The sequence below is a fragment of the Schistocerca cancellata genome, chromosome 2 (genome assembly GCF_023864275.1).
Source record: "Schistocerca cancellata isolate TAMUIC-IGC-003103 chromosome 2, iqSchCanc2.1, whole genome shotgun sequence".
NCBI classification, from domain to species: domain Eukaryota; kingdom Metazoa; phylum Arthropoda; class Insecta; order Orthoptera; family Acrididae; genus Schistocerca; species Schistocerca cancellata.
The window spans coordinates 676,735,775-676,761,047 of record NC_064627.1 but is presented as its reverse complement, the minus strand read 5'-3'; the positions used below and the strand labels follow the sequence as shown (position 1 = coordinate 676,761,047).

Below are 25,273 nucleotides of genomic sequence, written 5' to 3'. Positions count from 1 at the left end.
TTTGATTGTGAGATGCCAAAGCCAATGAGTGTGACAGACAGATCTGTAGCTTAGCCTGAGATCTACACTACTGTCCATTAAAATTGCTAAACCAACAAGAAATGCAGATGATAAACGGGTATTCATTGGACAAGTATATTATACTAGAACTGACATGTGATTACATTTTCACGCAATTTGGGTGCATAGATCCTGAGAAATCAGTACCCAGAACAACCAGCTCTGGCCGTAATAACGACCTCGATACGCCTGGGCATTGAGTCAAACAGAACTTGGATGGCGTGCACAGGTACAGCTGTCCATGCAGCTTCAACACGATACCACAATTCATCAAGAGTAGTGACTGGCGTATTGTGACGAGCCAGTTGCTCGGCCACCATGTTTTCAATTGGTGAGAGATCTGGAGAATGCGCGGGCCAGGGCAGCAGTCGAACATTTTCTGTATCCAGAAAGGCCCGTACAGGACCTGCAACGTGCGGTCGTGCATTATACTGCTGAAATGTAGGGTTTCACAGGGATCGAATGAAGGGTAGAGCCACGGGTCGTAACACTTCTGAAATGTAGAGTCCACTATTCAAAGTGCCGTCAATGCGAACAAGAGGTGACCGAGACGTGTAACCAATGGCACGCCATACCATCACGCCGGGTGATAACGCCAGTATGGCGATGACGAATACACGCTTCCAATGTGCGTTCACCGCGATGTCGCCAAACACGGATGCGACCATCATGATGCTGTGAACAGAACCTGGATTCATCCGAAAAAATGACGTTTTGCCATTCGTGCTCCCAGGTTCGTCGTTGAGTACACCATCACAGGCGCTCCTGTCTGTGATACAGCGTCAAGGGTAACCGCAGCCATGGTCTTCGAGCTGATAGTCCATGCTGCTGCAAACGTCGTCGAACTGTTCGTGCAGATGGTTGTTGTCTTGCAAACGCCCCCATCTGTTTGACTCAGGGATCGAGACGTGATGCACGATCCGTTACAGCCATGCGGATGAGATGCCTGTCATCTCGACTGCTAGTGATACGAGGCCGTTGGGATCCAACACGGCGTTCCGTATTACCCTCCTGAACCCACCGATTCCATATTGTGTTAACAGTCATTGGATCTCGACCAAAGCGAGCAGCAATGTCGCGATACGATATACAGCAATCGCGATAGACTGCAAACCGACCTTTATCAAAGTCGGAAACTTGATGGTACACATTTCTCCTCCTTACACGAGGCATCACAACAACGTTTGACCAGGCAACGCCTGTCAACTGCTGTTTGTGTATGAGAAATCGGTTGGAAACTTTCCTGATGTCAGCACGTTGTAGGTGTCGCCAGCAGCGCCAGCCTTGTGTGAATGCTCTGAAAAGCTAATCATTTGCATATCACAGCATCTTCTTCCTGTCGGTTAAATTTCATGTCTGTAGCACGTCATCTTCGTGGTGTAGCAATTTTAATGTCCAGTAGTGTAGGTTGGTAGTTGGCAGGTTGGTCGTGAGATGGCCAAGGCAAAGAATAAAAGCAAAAAAGCACCTGAAATGTATCGGGCTCTGCAGAAAAATTAAAACATTCTGCACTAGATGTCCTATTACGCTTTCTTGGAGTATACCCGATATTGCTCTCTTTTCTATGGAACATTCTCTGTCAAGTACAACTTACTGGATTCCGTGAAGGAAACATTATTCGAACCAACCACTTATTCGCGAGGATATTCCATATAAAACTTATCTAGATGAGAACTGGGGTGGGACCTAAGGCCAACAAACAGTCTGAAACAGGTCACAGCAGACACTCTAACTGATGTAAGTTCACCGTACAGTGAGGAGCCAGCTATAAGTGAGATGTTTGGAGCGTGCTAGAGAGGCGGCGACTGACCTCCGGTGGCGAGGTAGCCCGTCTTGCGCGGCGGCTCCCGCTTGCGCCACTTGGCGCGCCGGTTCTGGAACCACACCTGGACGCGCGACTCGCTGAGACTCAGCTTGAGCGCCAGCTCCTCGCGCGCGAACACGTCGGGGTACGGCGCTCGCTCGAACGCGCGCTCCAGCTCCTCCAGCTGGTACGCCGTGAACGTCGTCCTGGAAGCAGTGCGAGGCACCATCTCAGTACCGAATAATCTGCGCATACTTACCAGAGCAGTACTCACACAGCGCGTCCACTGTTATCTATCAGTACACATTACCAACTTCGTCTCAATCCAGATAAAACACAACTGTATGCATTTCATCTTAAGCACAATCAGGCACGTCGCAAGCTTGTCATTACATGGCAAGGGATAGAGTCAGTGAATACGACCCATACAAAAATATCTGGGAATCATTATGCATCGTTTTCTGACCTACAAATCGCATTGCGAGAATAAGAGAATGAAGGTAAAAGATCAGTGGTAGCACGTGCGGCTCTCGACCGCAAACCCTGAGAACGACGGCACTTGCAACATGTTACAGTGCTACTGAGTATGCTTGCCCAATCTGGTACAAATACAAATGGTTCTAATGGCTCTGAGCACTACGGGACTTAACATCTGAGGTCATCAGTCCCCTAGAACTTAGAACTACTTAAAACTAACTAACCTAAGGACATCACACACATCCATGCCCGAGGCAGGATTCGAACCTGCGACCGTAGCGGTCGCGCGGTTCCATACTGAAGCGCCTAGAACCGCTCGGTCACACCGGCCGGCTACAAATACACTCACGCAAACAGCCGACAAGGCGCTGAAAGAAAAGAGTAGGCTTATTAAAGGTTGTATTAAAGCTATGTCACTTCTAAAACTCTACCAACTCTCTGGCACAGCGCCACCAGATATTCATCGTGAAGTAGCTGCCAATGAGGAGAGAAGAAATCAGGCCCATCCGGAAAACTATTCACTACGTGGGCACATTTCAGTAGCCCCAACTTTCCTCAAGACCACTTCAGTCTTGGAAACAGCAGCAGCTACAGCAAGAAAACAATTGTGGATATGTAGACTTGAGAATCACCCTGTCTGGCCCTTTACTTTGGAAACCTTACCACCGGTGCATGAACGGAAATGGATCGTGTTGAGGTCACTCAGCCGTCTTCGTTCTGGAGTCGGAAGATCCAGAAATGGCACTTCTCTGGGAATACCACTAAATGTGATTGCAGAGAACCATACGCCATGGAGCACATACTTGATTGTCAGCTATGCCCTGCCTCTTGCACAGAAGAAGATCTTCTGCTTGCGGCACTGGATGCAGTTGATGTTGCAAGATTCTGGTCAAAAGTAATGTAGCTTTGTAATTCTATCTGTCATTTGTTTGTAATGGTAATTACCATGTATTGTATTTTTTTATGACTTGATTATATAATAAATTGTAAAACAGTCTGAATCGTTCCACAGACGTTCTCGCTTAGACCGTTCGGCGTATGACCCATTCACACATAGAACGATTAATATGAAATGGATTTCAGCCTGATGTGGACTGGTGTACACTGAACTAACTCTCTGACAACAGGAGTAGCTAACATTGTTAAGGACAAGTCAAAAATGACTCCTGCTGGCAAGTATCGTGCCTCTGTTGTGAACTCAGAATTTTTTTTGATGTGACTCGTTGATGGTTTCCTTTCGGATGTTGAGTTGAGATGCTGTTCCACATTTCTGCACGGTATTTCGACGACCGATCTAGTCATCTTCTTCAGGTGCTGCATACTTTTTTATTTTACTCGCTGCCAGGACTGCACTCATGCTATGAAGTACTGTCGGTGTCGCGTGCCTATTTATTGCTGAGCTCGAGTCCCGGCGCCTGCTGCATCCTTTGCTGCTTAATTGTTTTTCAGAGTCCACACTGCGAAACGCACATTCTCTGAGCGTTTCGCAGCTCTGGTGGAGGAAGTGGCCGCTTGACCGTAAGCCTCGTTTAAATTGAAACCTCCGTTTTGGTTTGTTTCCTACTTATTTCAGTAGACTCCTTAATTATTATGCTGTCTCAGAACGTTGGCGTTTGCACTAAGAATATGATCTTGTCGTATTATACTCGAGTCAGTCATCGGCAACAGCTGATTTGCTTGGCTGGTTTAGTTGAATGTGTCAACAAAAATAAAAAAAAACTTCTTTGTAGTGTTACAGGTGATCTAAGTAACCGAAAGCCGGATGTATAGCTTTTTTTATGCGTTTGTGGCGTGCCTTATGTAGGAACAGCAAAATCAAGAAAATGGGGGTGGGGGTGGGGGGAGGTGTCTGCATGGAATATCAGCGACAATCCGACTAAACTAACCAAGCAAATCAGCTGGCTCCAAGCACTGCCACGAATATAATCATGAAATGAAGTACTACTAGACAAGTACGGTGGCGCAAACGTCTGCTTTCTGGAACAGCGTAATTAAGGACGGTATGGAGGTTCGAATTTGAGCAAAACTTGGAATACGTCATTCTATTTATTACATATCGGCGGCCACGTCACGCACAAGGGCTGGAAAATATCGAGCGAATGTATGTTTTACGAAATAACAATACAGACTCCGAAAGAGAAATGGAAAACTAAGCTACTTGAGCCTAACGAAGTCACAAAGGAATGGTTGGCGAACCTTTTAAACGTGGTGGTATTGGTGTTATCCGCAGTTGTGTGAATATCTTCAGAATCTCGCAGATAAGCTCGATGAAGGAGACTGGTGTTGTTCCAGCCAACATAGTGTATCGGCTTGGCGAGTCCTGGGGTTGCCGCATGACGGCAAATAGCCTGTCATACACGCTTACCATTGCGTTTATATTTTTTCGCCACTGCTTACGTGCCACGCTCGCGATGACTTAAACAACACAGTGGCAAGGCGTGACCCAAGGATGGTGTTTTCAAAGTAAAGAGGAGAATTTTTACATTACTGGTAGAAAGTGGGTATTACAAATTCCGCGGCATTCAATTGGGTGGTTTTTCGGTAAAGGATGGGAAACAGGCGAATGTACAAGGAAGGGGAAGAAGAAATGGGACATGAAACATGGCACTTGGCACTTGTGCTCATGGATAGGAATAGCTGAGCAGCGGCTGAAAACGAGTAGAGTCTCGGGCTGCAAGCAGCCATCTGGCCGACACAAAGGTGAGAGACTGAACAACTAACCCTGCTCCGCAGCCAAGGTAAAGCTTCCTGGTTAGAGACCTGGACATTAAAATAAATAAATAAATAAATAAAACTAAAAAAATAAAAAAGTGCTAAATCTCTAACAACGTAAGAGGGCCATTTTAATTTCAACTTCCGATCGGTCGCGAATTTAAAACCACAGTGCAAATCGCTTGAAGCTTTGCGCAGGTGTGTTACGCAGTGTTTCTAGTATTCCCTTATATCGCGTCACGCCGCACTTATCAGTCCTGAGCACAAAGTGAGGACGTAAAGATGCCGACAGCAATAGTGTCTCCCGCCAAGTGTGAAGTGCCTGTTGAGGTATTTTGCCCGAGTTTGTGCAGTCCATGCAACGTAACTTCGTGCATTTCATGGTTCATGAAAATTCTCGGCCGCACACTGTAGATGCAATGAATTTGCTCATGGAACGTTTTGTATGGGAGGTGTTAAATCACCCACCATGCAGCCCGGAAATGGATGCCTCTAATTTTCATCTCTTTAGCAAAATAAACCGCTGGCTATGAGGACAGTATTTTGGCACTGACAACGATCTGCAGACCAGCGTTGGGAATTTGCGGAAATCACAAGCGGCTGCCTTCTATGACGAACGAATAGGAAAACTGGTACAACGCTAAAACAAATATCTAAATCGTGGTGCTGACTATGTATAGAAGTAGCTGGAATGTGTTCTTAACATTAAAAGAAATTGCTGTGGTTTCCATTTCGCGACCAAACGGATGTTTAATAAAAAGACTGTCCTCGTAAAGAGAATATTGCTAACGCATGTCTTTGTGGTCGCGCTCGAGTCGGGGGTACGTTGGTTCGAATCCTGGTGGTGGATAAAATTTTGACTGCCAGTATTGGCCAGCAAGAGCATGGAAGTTAGTGGTGTATGGTTCGTGATCACCAGTCTTAGCGCCAATGTCCTGGATTAAATTCCAAACCCCTCTGCAGGGTCTTTCGAAGTGAGGACATGTGACGCTCTTGATGATGGATCCGTCCGTTGTATGGGGAAGTTCGGCGGCCCTCTTGGTGCTATTCGAGACGAATGGGCTACCTGCAGACACCAAGCTTCACCCTCCCCCTTCTCTTATCATCATACAACACATTATGCCTGCATCCATTACACTTACCTACACTCCACAAATACTCATACAACTCTCACATATTCACGTGAAAGCGGGGACAATGTGCGGAGAGAAAGAACACCCTTTCCGTTATGCGGCTGAGCCCACTCCTGTGATGTCCCAGCCAACAATGCCACACGACATTTACATTTTTACTAAACATTTCAATCAGTATTAGGTGAGTGAGGTTGAGCGGAAATTACTGAAGAATTATGGTGTGGGAATGGAGGTAGAAACAGATAATTGAACAGCAAAGTTTTCGGTAACAGACAGAAGATGTGCACGCTACAACTTACATAAGTTACCAGTGCTGGAGTAACGTTGGTAAGCTTTACTTACTTTACGCGATCAGGCCCAGTGGACCGCGCGCTGCTTTGAGAGATTCCCTCCACTTCAGCCTGTCTTCTGCTCCTTTCTGCCATTCTTCCAGCAGCCCCACGCTCTGAAGGTCTTTGGATAAGCAGTCATTCCATCGAGTTCTAGGTCTTCCTACGGGGTTTTTGCAGGTTGGTTTGGTGTTGAGCACTGTTCTCGGCCATCGGTTATCCTGCTTTCGAACAATATGCCCTACCCACTGGAGTCGTCGTGTCTTCATTATAGCCACGATGTTCGGCTCTTTGTAAATATCATACAACTCTGTATTATAATGAGTCCTCCATTTTTCACTCTCATTATCGTAAACTGGTTCAAAAATCTGCCGACGGAATTTACTTTCAAATATCAGCAGTCTGTTCAGATATTGCTTGGTTGTACTCCAGCTGTCGCATCCGTATGGTACTACTGGCTGTACGAGTGTTTTGTAGATGTTTGTTTTGAAATGTCTTGACAAACTTCCAGTTTTGAGGAGAGCATTAAGGCCACGGTAACAGCGATTACCTGCCTGTAGTCTTGCCTGTATTTCCAAGTTGGTAAGCGTGGGCAAAAATTTATTGCTTTCTGCTTATTGGACACGGAATCCAGTCAATTTAAAGCGAATAAAGGTTTCTTTTGTAGTTCTGTTTCTACCTATTCACAATTATTTTGGTTTCCTTAAATGTTTTTATATGTTTTAATGTGACCGAACTTATCCAGCTGATAATCTTCCTACATCTCACCAATACAATGAACGAGCTGCAGATCTTAGGAATCATAAGAATGTATAGTGGGTTGATAGCCCTTGTCTCTCGGGGTCTTGAATGTAATGAGAGGATGGCGACCGTAATATACGATCTATGACGTATGAATATAGCTGTCGGATAATTTGCATATTTATTAAGGCCTGTGGTTGGTGTCTCAAATGAAGGTGGTATCCGAGAAAAAATTCAAAGCGGAAGAGAAGAGGGACATTACACTGCCTACATATTAGCAACAACATTTCTTCTCTGCAAGCCAGATCCGCAAAAGTAAAATATGTTCATTTAACCTATACGCATATATAACCTAGACATTTAAAGTGACAAGAAAACAAACCTAACAGTAACCTAAATCATTGAAATAGATGTATATATCGCACTTAGATAGTGACTGGTGATTGAATCGCAATACGTCGCTTTAAATCTCTACTAAGACATATAGAATTGTAACGACTGCAGTAGTAAACATATTACAGAACAGTACAACTCATACAGGCGTAATTTAAAATTCAACTTTGGCAACTTTGGGATTAAAACAATTAAGCATTTTGTAGGCGTCTGGACATGAATAGTTCGATGAACATACCGAAACTTTTACTATCGGACGCCTAAGGTAGTGGGACAAACCTCTCCTCTCTACTCTAACCTATCATCTTTTATTGTCTCCCCACCCATGAACCATGGACCTTGCCGTTGGTGGGTAGGCTTGCGTGTCTCAGCGATACAGATAGCCGTACCGTAGGTACAACCACAACGGAGGGGTATCTGTTGAGAGGCCAGACAAACGTGTGGTTCCTGAAGAGGGGCAGCAGCCTTTTCAGTAGTTGCAAGGGCAACAGTCTGGATGATTGACTGATCTGGCCTTGTAACAATAACCAAAACGGCCTCGCTGTGCTGGTACTGCGAACGGCTGAAAGCAAGGGGAACCTACGGCCGTAATTTTTCCCGAGGGCATGCAGCTTTACTGTATGATTAAATGATGATGGCGTCCTCTTGGGTAAAATATTCCGGAGGTAAAATAGTCCCCCATTCGGATCTCCGGCCGAGGACTACTCAAGAGGATGTCGTTATCAGGAGAAAGAAAACTGGCGTTCTACGGATCGGAGCGTTGAATGTCAGATTCCTTAATCGGGCAGGTAGGTTAGAAAATTTAAAAAGGGAAATGGATAGGTTAAAGTTAGATATAGTGGGAATTAGTGAAGTTCGGTGGCAGGAGGAACAAGACTTCTGGTCAGGTGACTACAGGGTTATAAACAGAAAGTCAAGTAGGGGTAATGCAGGAGTAGGTTTAATAATGAATAGGAAAATAGGAATGCGGGTAAGCTACTACAAACAGCATAGTGAACGCATTATTGTGGCCAAGATAGATACAGTAGTACAAGTTTATATGCCAACTAGCTCTGCAGATGATGAAGAAATTGATGAAATGTATGATGAGATAAAAGAAATTATTCAAGTAGTGAAGGGAGACGAAAATTTAATAGTCATGGGTGACTGGAATTCGAGTGTAGGAAAAGGGAGAGAAGGAAACGTAGTAGGTGAATATGGATTGGGGCTAAGAAATGAAAGAGGAAGCCGCCTGGTAGAATTTTGCACAGAGCACAACTTAATCATAGCTAACACTTGGTTTAAGAATCATGATAGAAGGTTGTATACATGGAAGAACCCTGGAGATACTAAAAGGTATCAGATAGATTATATAATGGTAAGACAGAGATTTAGGAACCAGTTTTTAAATTGTAAGACATTTCCAGGGGCAGACGTGGACTCTGACCACAATCTATTGGTTATGACCAGTAGATTAAAACTGAAGAAACTGCAAAAAGGTGGGAATATAAGGAGGAGATGGGACCTGGATAAACTGAAAGAACCAGAGGTTGTACAGAGTTTCAGGGAGAGCATAAGGGAACAATTGACAGGAATGGGGGAAAGAAATACAGTAGAAGAAGAATGGGTAGCTTTGAGGGATGAAGTAGTGAAGGCAGCAGAGGATCAAGTAGGTAAAAAGACAAGGGCTAGTAGAAATCCTTGGGTAACAGAAGAAATATTGAATTTAATTGATGAAAGGAGAAAATATAAAAATGCAGTAAATGAAGCAGGAAAAAAGGAATACAAACGTCTCAAAAATGAGATCGACAGGAAGTGCAAAATGGCTAAGCAGACATGGCTAGAGGACAAATGTAAGGATGTAGAGGCTTATCTCACTAGGGGTAAGATAGATACTGCCTACAGGAAAATTAAAGAGACCTTTGGAGATAAGAGAACCATTTGTATGAACATCAAGAGCTCAGATGGAAACCCAGTTCTAAGCAAAGAAGGGAAAGCAGAAAGGTGGAAGGAGTATATAGAGGGTCTATACAAGGGCGATGTACTTGAGGACAATATTATGGAAATGGAAGAGGATGTAGATGAAGATGAAATGGGAGATACGATACTGCGTGACGAGTTTGACAGAGCACTGAAAGACCTGAGTCGAAACAAGGCCCCCGGAGTAGACAACATTCCATTAGAACTACTGACGACCTTGGGAGAGCCAGTCCTGACAAAACTCTACCATCTGGTGAGCAAGATGTATGAAACAGGCGAAATACCCTCACACTTCAAGAAGAATATAATAATTCCAATCCCAAAGAAAGCAGGTGTTGACAGATGTGAAAATTACCGAACAATCAGTTTAATAAGTCACAGCTACAAAATACTAACACGAATTCTTTACAGACGAATGGAAAAACTAGTAGAAGCCGACCTCGGGGAAGATCAGTTTGGATTCCGTAGAAATACTGGAAGACGTGAGGCAATGCTGACCTTACGACTTATCTTAGAAGAAAGATTACGGAAAGGCAAACCTACGTTTCTAGCATTTGTAGACTTAGAGAAAGCTTTTGACAATGTTGACTGGAATACTCTCTTTCAAATTTTAAAGATGGCAGGGGTAAAATACAGGGAGCGAAAGGCTATTTACAATTTGTACAGAAACCAGATGGCAGTTATAAGAGTCGATGGACATGAAAGGGAAGCAGTGGTTGGGAAGGGAGTGAGACAGGGTTGTAGCCTCTCCCCGATGTTATTCAATCTGTATATTGAGCAAGCAGTAAAGGAAACAAAAGAAAAATTCGGAATAGGTATTAAAATCCATGGAGAAGAAATAAAAACTTTGAGGTTCGCCGATGACATTGTAATTCTGTCAGAGACAGCAAAGGACTTGGAAGAGCAGTTGAACGGAATGGACAGTGTCTTGAAGGGAGGATATAAGATGAACATCAACAAAAGCAAAACTAGGATAATGGAATGTAGTCGATTAGATTAGGAAATGAGACACTTAAAGTAGTAAAGGAGTTTTGTTATTTGGGGAGCAAAATAACTGATGATGGTCGAAGTAGAGAGGATATAAAATGTAGACTGGCAATGGCAAGGAATGCGTTTCTGAAGAAGAGAAATTTGTTAACATCGAGTATAGATTTAAGTGTCAGGAAGTCATTTCTGAAAGTATTTGTATGGAGTGTAGCCGTGTATGGAGTGAAACATGGACGGTAAATAGTTTGGAGAAGAAGAGAATAGAAGCTTTCGAAATGTGGTGCTACAATTTGTACAGAAACCAGATGGCAGTTATAAGAGTCGAGGGGCATGAAAAGGAAGCAGTGGTTGGGAAGGGAGTGGGACAGGGTTGTAGCCTATCCCCGATGTTATTCAATCTGTATATTGAGCAAGCAGTGAGATGGGTAGATCATGTAACTAATGAGGAAGTATTGAATAGGACTGGGGAGAAGAGAAGTTTGTGGCACAACTTGACCAGAAGAAGGGATCGGTTGGTAGGACATGTTCTGAGGCATCAAGGGATCACCAATTTAGTATTGGAGGGCAGCGTGGAGGGTAAAAATCGTAGGGGGAGACCAAGAGATGAATACACTAAGCAGATTCAGAAGGATGTAGGTTGCAGTAGGTACTGGGAGATGAAGAAGCTTGCACAGGATAGAATAGCATGGAGAGCTGCATCAAACCAGTCTCAGGACTGAAGACCACAACAACAACAACATATAAATATTACAATTTCTTTTTCCAAATCTATTTATATTTTATGTTCAAAAAATATGTGAACTGCGGTACACAAGCAAAATATAAGAGAAAGTAGAGAAAGAGGGGAGAGAAGAACTGGCACGTCTCCATGTGACAGGGACGGGCAACGGTGCGTGTGGTGGTTTGTTAATGGTAAGATTATCTATGTCGGCGGCGCTATGCACAACCCGATATTTGTAGCGCGTGGCCCCCAAATATGTAATTTCTGAAGATGCTCGCATTGGGCGACTGAAACAAGTCAAAAAGAAGTAAAAGTTACATACGACTTGTGGTTGATTTGCAACTTTAATTATGTAAAATCTAAAGCGGTAGCTTCTGAAACTTAATCTCCTGGAATTTTTAAAAGTAAACTTTCCTTTGATGCACAATGTCTTCCCTCTAGTACCTTCTGCTTTAGATGTTTGGTTATTTCTATCGCACTCTCCCGCTTGCTAACTAAACCTATTACAATTGGTGCAATTATTCACTCGATCTTCGCCACCTTTTCCTTTAATCCAACTTGATAAACGTTCGATGCCGACAAACTTGAATTAAGAATCTATCGGGTGAGGCTACTGTAAGCGATTTTATTCGTGTATGAATTGCAATGCTTTAGCATTTTTAGGGTTCCGTGCGTCAATCGGTAAAAACGGAGCACTTCTACTAGGGTGTTGTCCGTCATTTTATATGTCCGTCTTTTTTCTGCAGGAACGGTTAAAGGTATCAAGTTGAAATTTATGTCAAATACTGAAGTCTGCGATCGCTTGAGGTGTAAAAAATCAATGTAGTCAAAATATACGGCCTTTTATGACAAATTCTTTGATACTCTCAAACTTCCTCATTAAAACGTAGAATCATGAAAGTTGGCAAGAAGGTTTCACAGTAGAATACAAATCAAAATGCCAAAATGATTAATTTGTAATTATGTCACATAAAAAATATTTTTTTAGCCGTTTTTTGTCCACATATCTATCTGTCAGTCTGTTAAAATTCCTTTTTCTCAGGAACGGGTGGATGCATCAAGTTGAAATTTATATCAAACACTGAGATCTACGGTCCCTTGACGGTTAAAATGCTTAAGCTTCTAAGTCAATGCAGTCAAAAGATATAGCTAATTCTATCACGTGTTTTGATACTCGCAAACTTGCTTATGGAAACCTATAAACGAACTGTCTATAACACACAATTAAGTTTGTATGGAACCCTCAGAGCGCGAATCCTACTCATACTTGTACGCTTTTTTAAATGAATCTCAGTCTTGCACTAGTTTTCCCCAGAAATAGATTTGTAGTCATTCTATCCCAAGTCGTTTCGATGGTGCGCCCTGACGTTGAAAGCAGCCAGTTGAACGTCGAACGGAGACTGTAAGAGCTGTGTGTCCAGTCCAGTGGCGGGAGCATGGCGTTGGATTACTAGAGAGTACTGATCAAAATGGTTCAAATGGCTCTGAGCACTATGGGACTTAACATCTATGGTCATCAGTCCCCCAGAACTTAGAACTACTGAAACCTAACTAACCTAAGGACATCACACAGCCCGCATCTCGTGGTCGTGCGGTAGCGTTCTCGCTTCCCACGCCCGGGTTCCCGGGTTCGATTCCCGGCGGGGTCAGGGATTTTCTCTGCCTCGTGATGGCTGGGTGTTGTGTGCTGTTAGTTAGGTTTAGGTAGTTCTAAGTTCTAGGGGACTGATGACCTTAGATGTTAAGTCCCATAGTGCTCAGAGCCATTTGAACCATTTTTGACATCACACAACACCCAGTCATCACGAGGCAGAGAAAATCCCTGACCCCGCCGGGAATCGAACCCGGGAACCCCGGCGCGGGAAGCGAGAACGCTACCGCGCGACCACGAGCTGCGGACAGAGTACTGATCAGTAGCGTAGGAGTTGTGACTTTACAGTCTTGCTGCACGAGTCAAAGCGTAGCTGGTGATAGTTATAAAAAGTTTTAGTAACACAGCAGTGCAAAACTAAAGCAAGGGTAATGTCATTTAGTGGAATTAAGTCAGGTGATGCTGAGAGATTTAGACTAGGGAAGAAGGATGGAGATGGAAGCTGGATGCCTCCTTTTCAAAGGAACTGTCTCGGAATGAACGTTAATCCTCTTAGGGATACGGATAAGCTAAATCTGGATGGCCGCTGGGGTTTGTGCCCCCTCCTCTCCTTCTTTTTGTGTGTACAAACATCTGTCACTAATTTGGTTACATGTTTTCACGTACGAGGATTGCCCAGAAAGTGATGCAGCGCAGGTTTTTTTTTATTTTCCTCAGCCGAAAACAGTGCGACAAATGCGAAACATTACGAATGTATTATAAGAAGTCCCCTGAATGAGAGCGCTGAGTTTCCGTCACTTCCGACAGATAGCGTAGCTGCAGGGCAGTTCAAAATGGCGTCTGTAGGTGAAGTACGTTACAAGCAACGTGCCGTCATTAAATTTCTCACTGCAGAGAAAGAAACTGTGGGGAATATTCACAAACGCCTGTGCAAAATCGATGGACCATCATCTGTCGACAGCAGTCGCTGGAAACGGAGGGTGAGGTCATCAGAAGGCCTTTCGCCGGAGCTCCATGATTTTCAATGATCGGGGAGACCATCCAGCGCTGTCACACCTGGAATGTTGCAGCGAGCTGATGTCGTTCGCGAGGACAAACTTATTACGACTCGGCAGTTGGCGCTGCATCTGTCAATGAGCAATCTTTGATATTCAAAAGTGTGTGGAAGGTGTCTCCTACGGTGTCTAGTGGTGGATCACAAATTGCACAGAAAAAACATTTGTCTTGATTTGTTGCAACGTTTTGAAGCTGAAGGGGAGGTCTTCTTGTCCTGGATTGTGACAGGTGATGAATCTTAAGTTAACCATTTTGAGTCCAAAACAAAACGATAGTCGATGAAATGGCGCCATTCCCACTCCCCACAGAAGAAAAATTCAAAAGGCCTTTAGAGGATGCCATTTGTGGAAGACATTTCGAGGACGATAAGGAGACGATTCACACAGTGAGGCAGTGGCACCGCCACCAGAACAAGGATGGCCACCGACAGGGCATAAACGCCCTTGATTCGCGCTGGAGGAAGGCCGCAGGACGGGATGGAGATTACGAGGAAGAATGGGGTGTGTGGATAAAACGTCACTTTTTCGTGTGTGTAATTTCCATTACGTTCAATAAAGAATTGTTGAAGAAAAAAATGCGGTGCATTACTTTCTGGGGAACCCTCGTATTTAAAAAAGTACAACGATGGAGAGAAATAAATAAATTAAATGAATAAAGATGTAGCGCGTGTACTACATTAAAATGACTAAAGAAATAGATAGATGAATATGTGTAGTAAATGTACAAATGAAAACGATCAAGTGTCGTTCCGCGATATCTCCTGAGGTGCCCTGACGAAGGGCTGTGTCCAAGCATTATCATTGAACTGTTAGAGAGGTTCTACTCTGTTGCGATTCACAACAACATACTTACTTTGAAAGAATTTCCCAGCAATGGCAAGTTTTGAGATACAAACGTTTAGGTGCCTATTCAAGTATCTTTAGAGTAATGGAAGCCTATATCCATTTGGTAAAGTGCCACACTATTAATGGAAAGGGATTCGTTTCTGGTGTGTATTACGAACTGTTCCTCCATTTATCGCTTCTTTAACCTCTGTCAGTGTCTGTTTACGCGAAAATTGTTGAGTTAAGCTTGGTTCGGAGACCACTTAAGCTGTAGATCCCAGTCTAACTGATGAGTAAGTCAGTTCAGAGGTCGGAGAGGGGTAAGGGCATATCACCACCAATAGGACCATGGTTGTGGCGTTCAAACCAACTTTTGGGGTGATGACTGATTTACTTTTTTTAAAATTAAGGCAGATTGCAGTTGTCTCCGAAGCGAACGCCAACCGTCGTGGGCGACGATCACACTTTCGTAATGTTTTCTACAGTTCCATGGCAGCTCCTCATAAGAACTTCGAACGCGCTGATGTGATACAAGCTGGGTAATGAAATTCAGATTTATTATTTTTTTTTTAAATTTGCTATACTGATTTCCTGCTGTACTGACGTCTTCCCCAGCCCGTGTATAATGGGAGCTAGTTTGAGGCCGCTGCACACGCAGCCAGGCAAACTGCGCCTCCCGAGGCGAGGGCCCAGCGGCTGGCGGTGTGCGCAGGGTAGCGGCCACCAGGCGGCCGGCGCCCCGCCACCAGATGGACTCCACCCCGTCAGCAGCACAGCAGGCGCTCTCACTTCGCTAGGTTTTTGCTTGGATTATGTGGGGATGAAAGGGGCATGAAAGTGAAGCAGTGGTCGCGAAGGGAGTGAGACAGGGTTGTCGCCTATCCCCGATGTTATTCAATCTGTATATTGAGCAAGCAGTAAAGGAAACAAAAGAAAAATTCGGAGTAGGAATGATAATCCATGGAGAAGAAATAAAAACTTCGAGGTTCGCCGATGACATTGTAATTCTGTCAGAGACAGCAAAGGACCTGGAAGATCAGCTGAACGGAATGGACAGTGTCTTCAAAGGAGGATGTAAGATAAACACCAACAAAAGCAAAACGAGGATAATGGAATGTAGTAAAATTAAATCGGGCGATGCTGAGGGTATTAGATTAGGAAATGAGACGCTTAAAGTAGTAAAAGAGTTTTGCTATTTGGGGAGCAAAATAACTGATGATGGTCGAAGTAGAGAGGATATCAAATGTAGGCTGGCAATAGCAAGGAAAGCATTTCTGAAGAAGAGAAATTTGTTAACATCGAGTATAGACTTAAGTGTCAGGAAATCGTTTCTGAAAGTATTTGTATGGAGTGTAGCCATGTATGGAAGTGAAACATGGACGATAAATAGTTTAGACAAGAAGAGAATAGAAGCTTTCGAAATGTGGTGCTACAGAAGAATGCTGAAGATTAGATGGGTAGATCACATACTAACGAGGAGGTATTGAATAGAATTGGGGAGAAGAGAAATTTGTGCACAACTTGACTAGAAGAAGGGATCAGTTGGTAGGACATATTCTGAGGCATAAAGGGATCACCAATTTAGTATTGGAGGGCAGCGTGGAGGGTAAAAATCGTAGAGGGAGACCAAGAGATGAATACACTAAACAGATTCAGAAGGATGTAGGTTGCAGTAGGTACTGGGAGATCAAGAAGCTTGCACAGGATAGAGTAGCATGGAGAGCTGCATCAAACCAGTCTCTGGACTGAAGACCACAACAACAACATGTAGGGATTGATATAGTTTGTAATTCTGTGAGAGACGCCAAAAGATTTGGAAGAGCACTTGAACGGACTGTGACTGGATTCGTGGTTTCTTGTCATAAAGGTCACAGTTCCTAATAACTGACGGAGAGTCATCGAGCAACACAGAAGTATAATATCTGGCGTTCCCCCAAAAGGTGTTATAGGCCCTCTGTTGTTCCTAAGCTACATAAACGATTTAGGAGGCAATCTGAGAATTCCTCTTAGACTGCTTGCAATGGTGCTGTCATTTGCCGTCATGTAATATCATCAGAGGAACAAAACGAATTGCAAAATGAAGTAGGCAAGATATTTTATGGTGTAAAAAACGGCAATTGACTCTACGTCACGAAAAGTGTAAAGTCATCCATATGAGCACTAAAAGAAATCCGCTAAATTTCAGTTACACAATAAATCATGCAAATCTAAAGGCTGTAAACTCAACGAAATACTTAAAGATTACAATTACGAATAACCTAAATTGGAGAGATCACACAAGTAATGTTGTGGGGAAAGGCAAACAAAGATTGCGAATTATTGGCAGAACAGTTGGAAAACGTAACAGGTTGCTAAACAGACTGCTTACACTATTCTTGTCCATTCTCCTCTGGAATAGGGCGCGTGGGAACCGCACCAGATAGGATTGATGGACGGCATCGAAAAAGTTCGAAGAAGGACAACTCGTTTTGTACTATCCTGAAGGAGGGGATGTGATACACACATTGGCGTAGCAGTCATTAAAACAAAGGCGTTTTTCGCCGCGGCAGGTCCTTCTCATGAAATTTCAATCACCAACTCAGAGTGTGAAAATATTTTGGCCATCAACACCATTGGACTATTGATGACTGGGAACATGTTGCCTGGTCCGACGAGTCTCGTTTCAAATTGTATCGAGCGGATGGACGTGTACAGGTACGGAGACAACCTCATGAATCCACGGATTCTGCATGTCAGCAGGGGACTGTTCAGACTGGTGGGGGCTCTGTAATGGTGTGTGTGTGGCGGGGGGAGGGGGGGGTGATATGGGACCCCTGATACGTCTAGATACGACTCTGACAGGTGACACGTACGTAAGCATCCTGTCTGATCACCTGCATCCATTCATGTCCATTGTGCATTCCGACAGACTTATGCAATTCCAGCAGGACAATGCGACCCCCTACACGTCCAGAATTGCTACAGAGTGGCTCCAGGAACAGTCTTCTGAAATTAAACACTTCCGCTGGCCACCAAACTCCCAGACATGAACATTATTAAGCATATCCGGGATGCCTTGCAAAGTGCTGTTCAGAAGTGATCTCCATCCCCTCGTGCTCTCACGGATGTATGGACAGCCTTGCAGGATTCATGGTGTCAGTTCCCTCCAGCACTACTTCAGACATTAGTCGAGTCCGTGCCACGTCGTGTTGCAGCACCTCTGCGTGCTCGCGGAGGCCCAACAAGATATTAGGCAGGTGTACCAGTTTCTTTGGCTCTTTAGTGTTAAGCGTTCAATTGTGACCGATTGATGTACGGAACCCTAAATAACAGTGTCAGTCGTGTTCATTTAACGTTAATGTTGTTTGCACTTTGGGTAGAAAACCATCATCATATAACTTTTAAAGCGACGGCGACATACGGTCCAAATACCGAATGGTATCAATTATATGTTGAACGGAAGTCTACTCAGCCTCTGCTCTGCATGTAACAGAAGCCATTCGGTTTTACACTGGAAGCATATTCTAGAGGTTGTTAATTGGAGGGTAATCTCGTACGGAAGTGAAAAGTGAACGATAAGTAGTTCAGACAAGAAAAGAGTAGCAGTTTTTCAAATGTGGGGCTACAGCAGAATACTGAATGTTTCACGGATAGATAGAATAACTAATGAGCGTTTAATGAATCGTACTGGGGAAAAAGGAAATTTATGCCACAACTTGACCAAAAGAAGGAATCGCTTGATGTAACACATCCCGAGGTAATAAAAGAATCGTAAGCTTGGTAGTGAAAGGAAGTGTGGGGGTAAAAATTCTAGAGGAAGGCGCGAATGCATCAACCAGGTTCAAACGGACGTAGGCTGCAGTAGTTATTCTTAGATGAAGAGGCTTGCAAGGAATAGTGTAATGTGGGGAACTGCTTGAAACCAGTCTTCAGACTGAAGATCACAATAACACTATCCTTGTTTTTATTTCTTGATCACATTTCATAATACTAACAACAAAATATATCAGATGTTTAATACAGAAATGATAAATTGTTTAGTAACAATATAATATAGAACTGTTTTAATACGGTAACAATAATACTTTCTATACATCAATCCTCAGTATATCGCTTCAGAATAACTTCCAAGAAATAACAGTGCAGAGAAACACAGCATTTAAAAAGTATTCGTCAGAAAATTAGAGAAGTGCCTGTGTCATGTAACTTCTCTGGGAAGAATAATGATAACAAACTCTCACCTATTGACTAGGTCGTTATTTACAAAGTGTGCACTTGCTTTTATCAGTACATCATTTGACACAATCATTGTGAAAACAGGTCTTCGGTCTATGGCTATGAGGATGAGCGATATACATTTGCTATTAGTCATTTTGGCCTACATACGAGGAGTCAGTCTTTCTGTTATTTTTTCTTGGTGGAGGGTCTTTCCCGTTCTGTCTTGCCTACTTCAACTTCCTGCTGTCCGCTTGTTTAATCTGTGGTCTCACGAAGTGTGACGAACTCTGCTTTGGCAGCAAGTGTGGTCAGCCTGCGAATGTACGCTTCTTCCTCGCCGGAAGGCCACGAGCACATTTAAGTCGACAGGTCTTGAAGCAAGCAATTGAAAAATATCCCGTGTCAAAAATAACTCGTAATTTCTAAAACTCCTTGGCATTTTCGAGATTATTGGTTTTCGTGCTACTTTATGCTCTGAAGAAAAAATTTGAAATTCATCATCACCTGGTTTCTCTTCCTTTAGACTTCATAACCCTCCATGCTACTCTGTCCTCTGCTTTCCTCTTCGATCTTTGGTACTCTCCTCGCGATCTGCTGATGTCATCCAGCATCTGGTAATTTATTTTGCCCTTACCACTCTTCTCCGGAATAAAATCTTCAATTACCTCCACCCAAAGACAACCTCGCCTCAGATTATGTCCTGTCCAAATTAGTTTCCTGTTCTTCACTGTCAGTAATGTCCTCTGATCTTACCCAATTCATCTCAGTAGCTCCTTATTCCTGACTATCAGTCCGACTGATCTCCATTCTGCGCCATATCCGCATTTCACAAGCTTCAATTCTCCTCTCGTCCCGGTATCTAATGTCCATGTTTATGCTCCATCCAAGATCACGCCCCATACCAGCATTTCACTGCTGATTTCTTAATTCTATGTTCATACCATTGGCTGAGAGCCTTTTCTGCTTTTGAAATGCCTGTTTCGCCAGTGCCATTCTTATTTTGATATTCTGTTCACTATGCAAGAATGGGTAGCTTTGAGGGATGAAGTGGTGAAGGCAGCAGAGGATCAAGTAGGTAAAAAGACGAGGGCTAGTAGAAATCCTTGGGTAACAGAAGAAATATTGAATTTAATTGATGAAAGGAGAAAATATAAAAATGCAGTAAGTGAAGCAGGCAAAAAGGAATACAAACGTCTCAAAAATGAGATCGACAGGAAGTGCAAAATGGCTAAGCAGGGATGGCTAGAGGACAAATGTAAGGATGTAGAGGCTTATCTCACTAGGGGTAAGATAGATACTGCCTACAGGAAAATTAAAGAGACCTTTGGAGATAAGAGAACCGCTTGTATGAACATCAAGAGCTCAGATGGAAACCCAGTTCTAAGCAAAGAAGGGAAAGCAGAAAGGTGGAAGGAGTATATAGAGGGTCTATACAAGGGCGATGAACTTGAGAACAATATTATGGAAATGGAAGAGGATGTAGATGAAGACGAAATGGGAGATACGATACTGCGTGAAGAGTTTGACAGAGCACTGAAAGACCTGAGTCGAAACAAGGCCCCCGGAGTAGACAACATTCCATTGGAACTACTGACGGCCTTGGGAGAGCCAGTCCTGACAAAACTCTACCATCTGGTGAGCAAGATGTACGAAACAGGCGAAATACCCTCAGACTTCAAGAAGAATATAATAATTCCAATCCCAAAGAAAGCAGGTGTTGACAGATGTGAAAATTACCAAACTATCAGTTTAATAAGCCACAGCTGCAAAATACTAACACGAATTCTTTACAGACGAATGGAAAAACTGGTAGAAGCCGACCTCGGGGAAGATCAGTTTGGATTCCGTAGAAATGTTGGAACACGTGAGGCAATGCTGACCTTACGACTTATCTTAGAAGAAAGATTAAGGAAAGGCAAACCTACGTTTCTAGCATTTGTAGACTTAGAGAAAGCTTTTGACAATGTTGACTGGAATACTCTCTTTCAAATTCTAAAGGTGGCAGGGGTAAAATACAGGGAGCGAAAGGCTATTTACAATTTATACAGAAACCAGATGGCAGTTATAAGAGTCGATGGACATGAAAGGGAAGCAGTGGTTGGGAAGGGAGTGAGACAGGGTTGTAGCCTCTCCCCGATGTTATTCAATCTGTATATTGAGCAAGCAGTAAAGGAAACAAAAGAAAAATTCGGAGTAGGTATTAAAATCCATGGAGAAGAAATAAAAACCTTGAGGTTTGCCGATGACATTGTAATTCTGTCAGAGACAGCAAAGGACTTGGAAGAGCAGTTGAATGGAATGGATGGTGTCTTGAAGGGAGGATATAAGATGAACATCAACAAAAGCAAAACGAGGATAATGGAATGTAGTCGAATTAAGTCGGGTGATGTTGAGGGTATTAGATTAGGAAATGAGACACTTAAAGTAGTAAAGGAGTTTTGCTATTTGGGGAGCAAAATAACTGATGATGGTCGAAGTAGAGAGGATATAAAATGTAGACTGGCAATGGCAAGGAAAGCGTTTCTGAAGAAGAGAAATTTGTTAACATCGAGTATAGATTTAAGTGTCAGGAAGTCATTTCTGAAAGTATTTGTATGGAGTGTAGCCATGTATGGAAGTGAAACATGGACGGTAAATAGTTTGGACAAGAAGAGAATAGAAGCTTTCGAAATGTGGTGCTACAGAAGAATGCTGAAGATTAGATGGGTAGATCACATAACTAATGAGGAAGTATTGAATAGGATTGGGGAGAAGAGAAGTTTGTGGCACAACTTGACCAGAAGAAGGGATCGGTTGGTAGGACATGTTCTGAGGCATCAAGGGATCACCAATTTAGTATTGGAGGGCAGCGTGCAGGGTAAAAATCGTAGGGGGAGACCAAGAGATGAATACACTAAGCAGATTCAGAAGGATGTAGGTTGCAGTAGGTACTGGGAGATAAAGAAGCTTGCACAGGATAGAGTAGCATGGAGAGCTGCATCAAACCAGTCTCAGGACTGAAGACCATAACAACAACAACACATGCATATCTTCCCTAATTCAACTTCCCAAACACTTGAATGCTCTCACCTGTTCTACTGTTTCACTCCTTAAGTTACATTGCGGTGACAAAAGTCACGGGATACCTTATAATATCGTGTCGGAACACCTTTTGACCGGCGTAGTGCAGCAACTCGGCTCTGAGCACTATGGGACTTAACATCTATGGTCATCAGTCCCCTAGAACTTAGAACTACTTAAACCTAACTAACCTAAGGACAGCACACAACACCCAGCCATCACGAGGCAGAGAAAATCCCTGACCCCGCCGGGAATCGAACCCGGGAACCCGGGCGTGGGAAGGGAGAACGCTACCGCACGACCACGAGATGCGGCGCAGCAACTCGACGTGGCATTGACTCAACAAGTCGTTGGAAGTCTCCAGCAGAAACATCGGGCCATGCTGCCTCTAAAGTCGTCCACAATGGCGAAAGTATTGGCGGTGCAGGATTTTATGCAAGAACTGAATGTCCCAGAAATGTTCGATGGGAATCATCTCGGGCGATCTGGGAGGCCAATTCATTCGCTCGAATTGTCTAGAAGTTGCGAACAACTGTGACCCAGCGACATGACATCATTGTTTGGGAATTGAAGTCCATGAACGGCTGCAAATGGTCTCAATGATCGGTTAAGTTGCACCAGAGGACCCAGTACATTACATGTAAGTACAGCCTACACCATTACTGAGCCACCACGAGCTCGCACAGCGCCTTGTTGACAGCTTGGGCCCATGACTTAGTGGGGTCTGCGCCACCCTCGTACTCTACCATCAGTTCTTACCAACTGAAATAGGGACTTGTCTGACCAGGCTACGGTTTTCCAATCATCTAGAGACTATATGGTCACGAATCCAGAAGAGGCACTGCGGGCGATGTCGTGCTGTTAGCAGAGGCACTGGCGTTGGTTTTCTGATTCCATAGCTCATTAACGCCAAATTACGCCGCACTGTCCTAACGGATGCGTTCATCGTACGTCCCGCATTGATTTTTGCGGTTATTTTAAGCAGTTTTGTTGTATGTTAACACTCACAACCCTCCGCAAACGGCGCTGCTCTCGGTCGTTAAGTGAAGGCTGTCGGCCACTGCGTTCTCCGGGGTAGAGATAGTGCCTGAAATTTGGTGTTCTTGACACACTCTTGACACTGTGAATTTCGAAATACTGAATTCCCTAACGATTTCCGAAATGGTAAGTCGCATGTGTCTATCTCCAAATACCATTCCGTGTTCAGAGTCTGTTACCTCCTGTCGTGCGGCCATAATCACTTCGGAAACCTTTTCACATGAACAGCCTGTGTACAAATGACAGCTCCACCAATTCAATGCCCTTCCATACCTTGTGTACGTGATGCTACCGCCATCGCTATCCCATGACTTGTCAACTCACTGTATACGTCATTCTTCTTTTCCTTAAGTCTACAACCATGAATTTCGTTTTCTTTTTAATTATTTTCATACAGTATGCTACGAAAGTTTCGTTCAGGTTATTTAACATGACAATCCTGTCGCCTTTTTTTCCCATCCAAACAACTTTTCAATATTTCCTCCAAATAAATGTTATATAGAATTGGCGAGAGGCAGCAGCTCTGTCTGACCCCTCTCCTGATCTTCCTGCCTTCCGAGGTCTCATGCCTCGCCTTTTGTTTCAAGCACAGATGTGCAATATGTCTTCGTTCCTTCTACTTTATTCCCTTTCTCCTTAAGATATCCATCAGCTTATACCACTGTACTGTGTCAAAGGCCTGTTCGATGTCTCTGAAGGCCCCAGATGCTTTGCACATTTTTGTACCTCTTTAACCAATAGTTTCTAGAAGTCCAGTGGCATCTCGTGTCCCTTTCCCCCTTCTGAAACCATGCTGCTCCTCTCCAAGAGCTTCTTCCAGTGTTCCATGTAGCCTTCAGTTGAGAACTCTAAGAAGAACTTTTGTTGCGTTCTGTGTTAAGCAGACAGTCCCGTGTTCTTCACACTTTTACAATTCATCCTCTTTGGGTCTGAGACTAATATGAATACAAAAAAATCATCCGGCCAATCCTCTTTGTCGTAAATGGATTGGAAATTGACACTTGTGGAAATAGAATCGCTTGTACTGAAAAGGTTTTTGGGGGTCGCGGTCCTAACACCAACTCGCCGCCCTGGATCCGCGCCTGACTCTGGCGTCATCTGTTGGCTCCCTTCACGCACCGCGGACCCTAGCGAGCGTCATCTGCGCGTAGCACCTGGCAGCGCGAGCGCGCTGTGGTCCCGGCACGCGCTGCGGGTTGCCGCCTACAGGCGCTGTCACGGCTCGCACCTCGCCTCGCCTGGCCGCCGACAATTTTCACGCCCCGCGGTCGGAACCAATTTCGCGTCGGCAATTGAGCGTCGCGTGCGCGCCGTCACTTATTGTTAGGTGTGGTGCGGCGGGGCTCGCACATGGCTGCCTCTGTAAGCTGCAACCTGTTAACAGCGCTTAAGCCATCTGACGCCACGTCATTCTGGAGGGTGCCCGAACTGCACTGTACTGTTGCATGAGAGGGGGAGCCCTCATGGTTGTTGATGGGAGATAAGAGTTTATTGCCGCGTTCAGATCGGGATCGTTATAAATGGAGTACTAGTCCTTCTGTGGCACGGAAAAGAGGTTTGGAACTAACTCCATCCGAAGAGAAATCAAGTATCTAACCACCACAACACCTCGCTGCTGATTAAGGTAGAGCTGTCTTCTCCCCCAAGATTCATTTGAACATCACTGTGCCTTACTAGGTGTGGTCCCGATGCAACTAAAATGGCCTTGACTTCCTCTGACTTTCTGACATACCCGTCCAGTTATAGGGGGACCTACGGCGAGGTGGGCGAAAATATGGAAACACTGCAAAAAATGATTGCTTGAACATAAAACCAGACGCTAGCCAAGACTGCAGGTTGCAATGTTGCATTTGGCCGCCAACGGCACCTCTGCAATGTCTCAGTCTCAGTCGCAGTCAGAACAGATTTCTGGGAACTTGTGACTGCGTTATGTCGGAGCTTAGTGCATTCGAACATGGCCAAATTGTTTGTGCTCGAATGGTGGGTAGCAGCGTAAGTCTAAACGCGGTATCCTTAAATGCACGTAGGAATCTTCAATGAGAAAACCTGCATTGTCGCTACAAATAGTCAGGTTCGGTTAGACAAATTTACTGTTGTTGTCGTCGAAGTTACAGTAAACACGTTTAAAACAAATTTTTAGTAATAATATGGAGTTTTACAGAATTCAGTCTGCACTGTTGGCCATTAAAAT

The 25,273-nt window shown here is 44.0% G+C and overlaps 1 protein-coding gene across 1 annotated transcript in view; it reads right to left on the bottom strand.

Annotated features, from left to right (window-relative positions):
• Positions 1-25,273, bottom strand: part of LOC126157463 (retinal homeobox protein Rx) — a 95,823-nt gene that overhangs the window by 39,092 nt on the left and 31,458 nt on the right. The window contains exon 5 of the mRNA XM_049916376.1: positions 1,871-2,070. Coding sequence (XP_049772333.1) covers positions 1,871-2,070 — 200 coding nt within the window. The remainder of the gene's footprint in view (positions 1-1,870; positions 2,071-25,273) is intronic.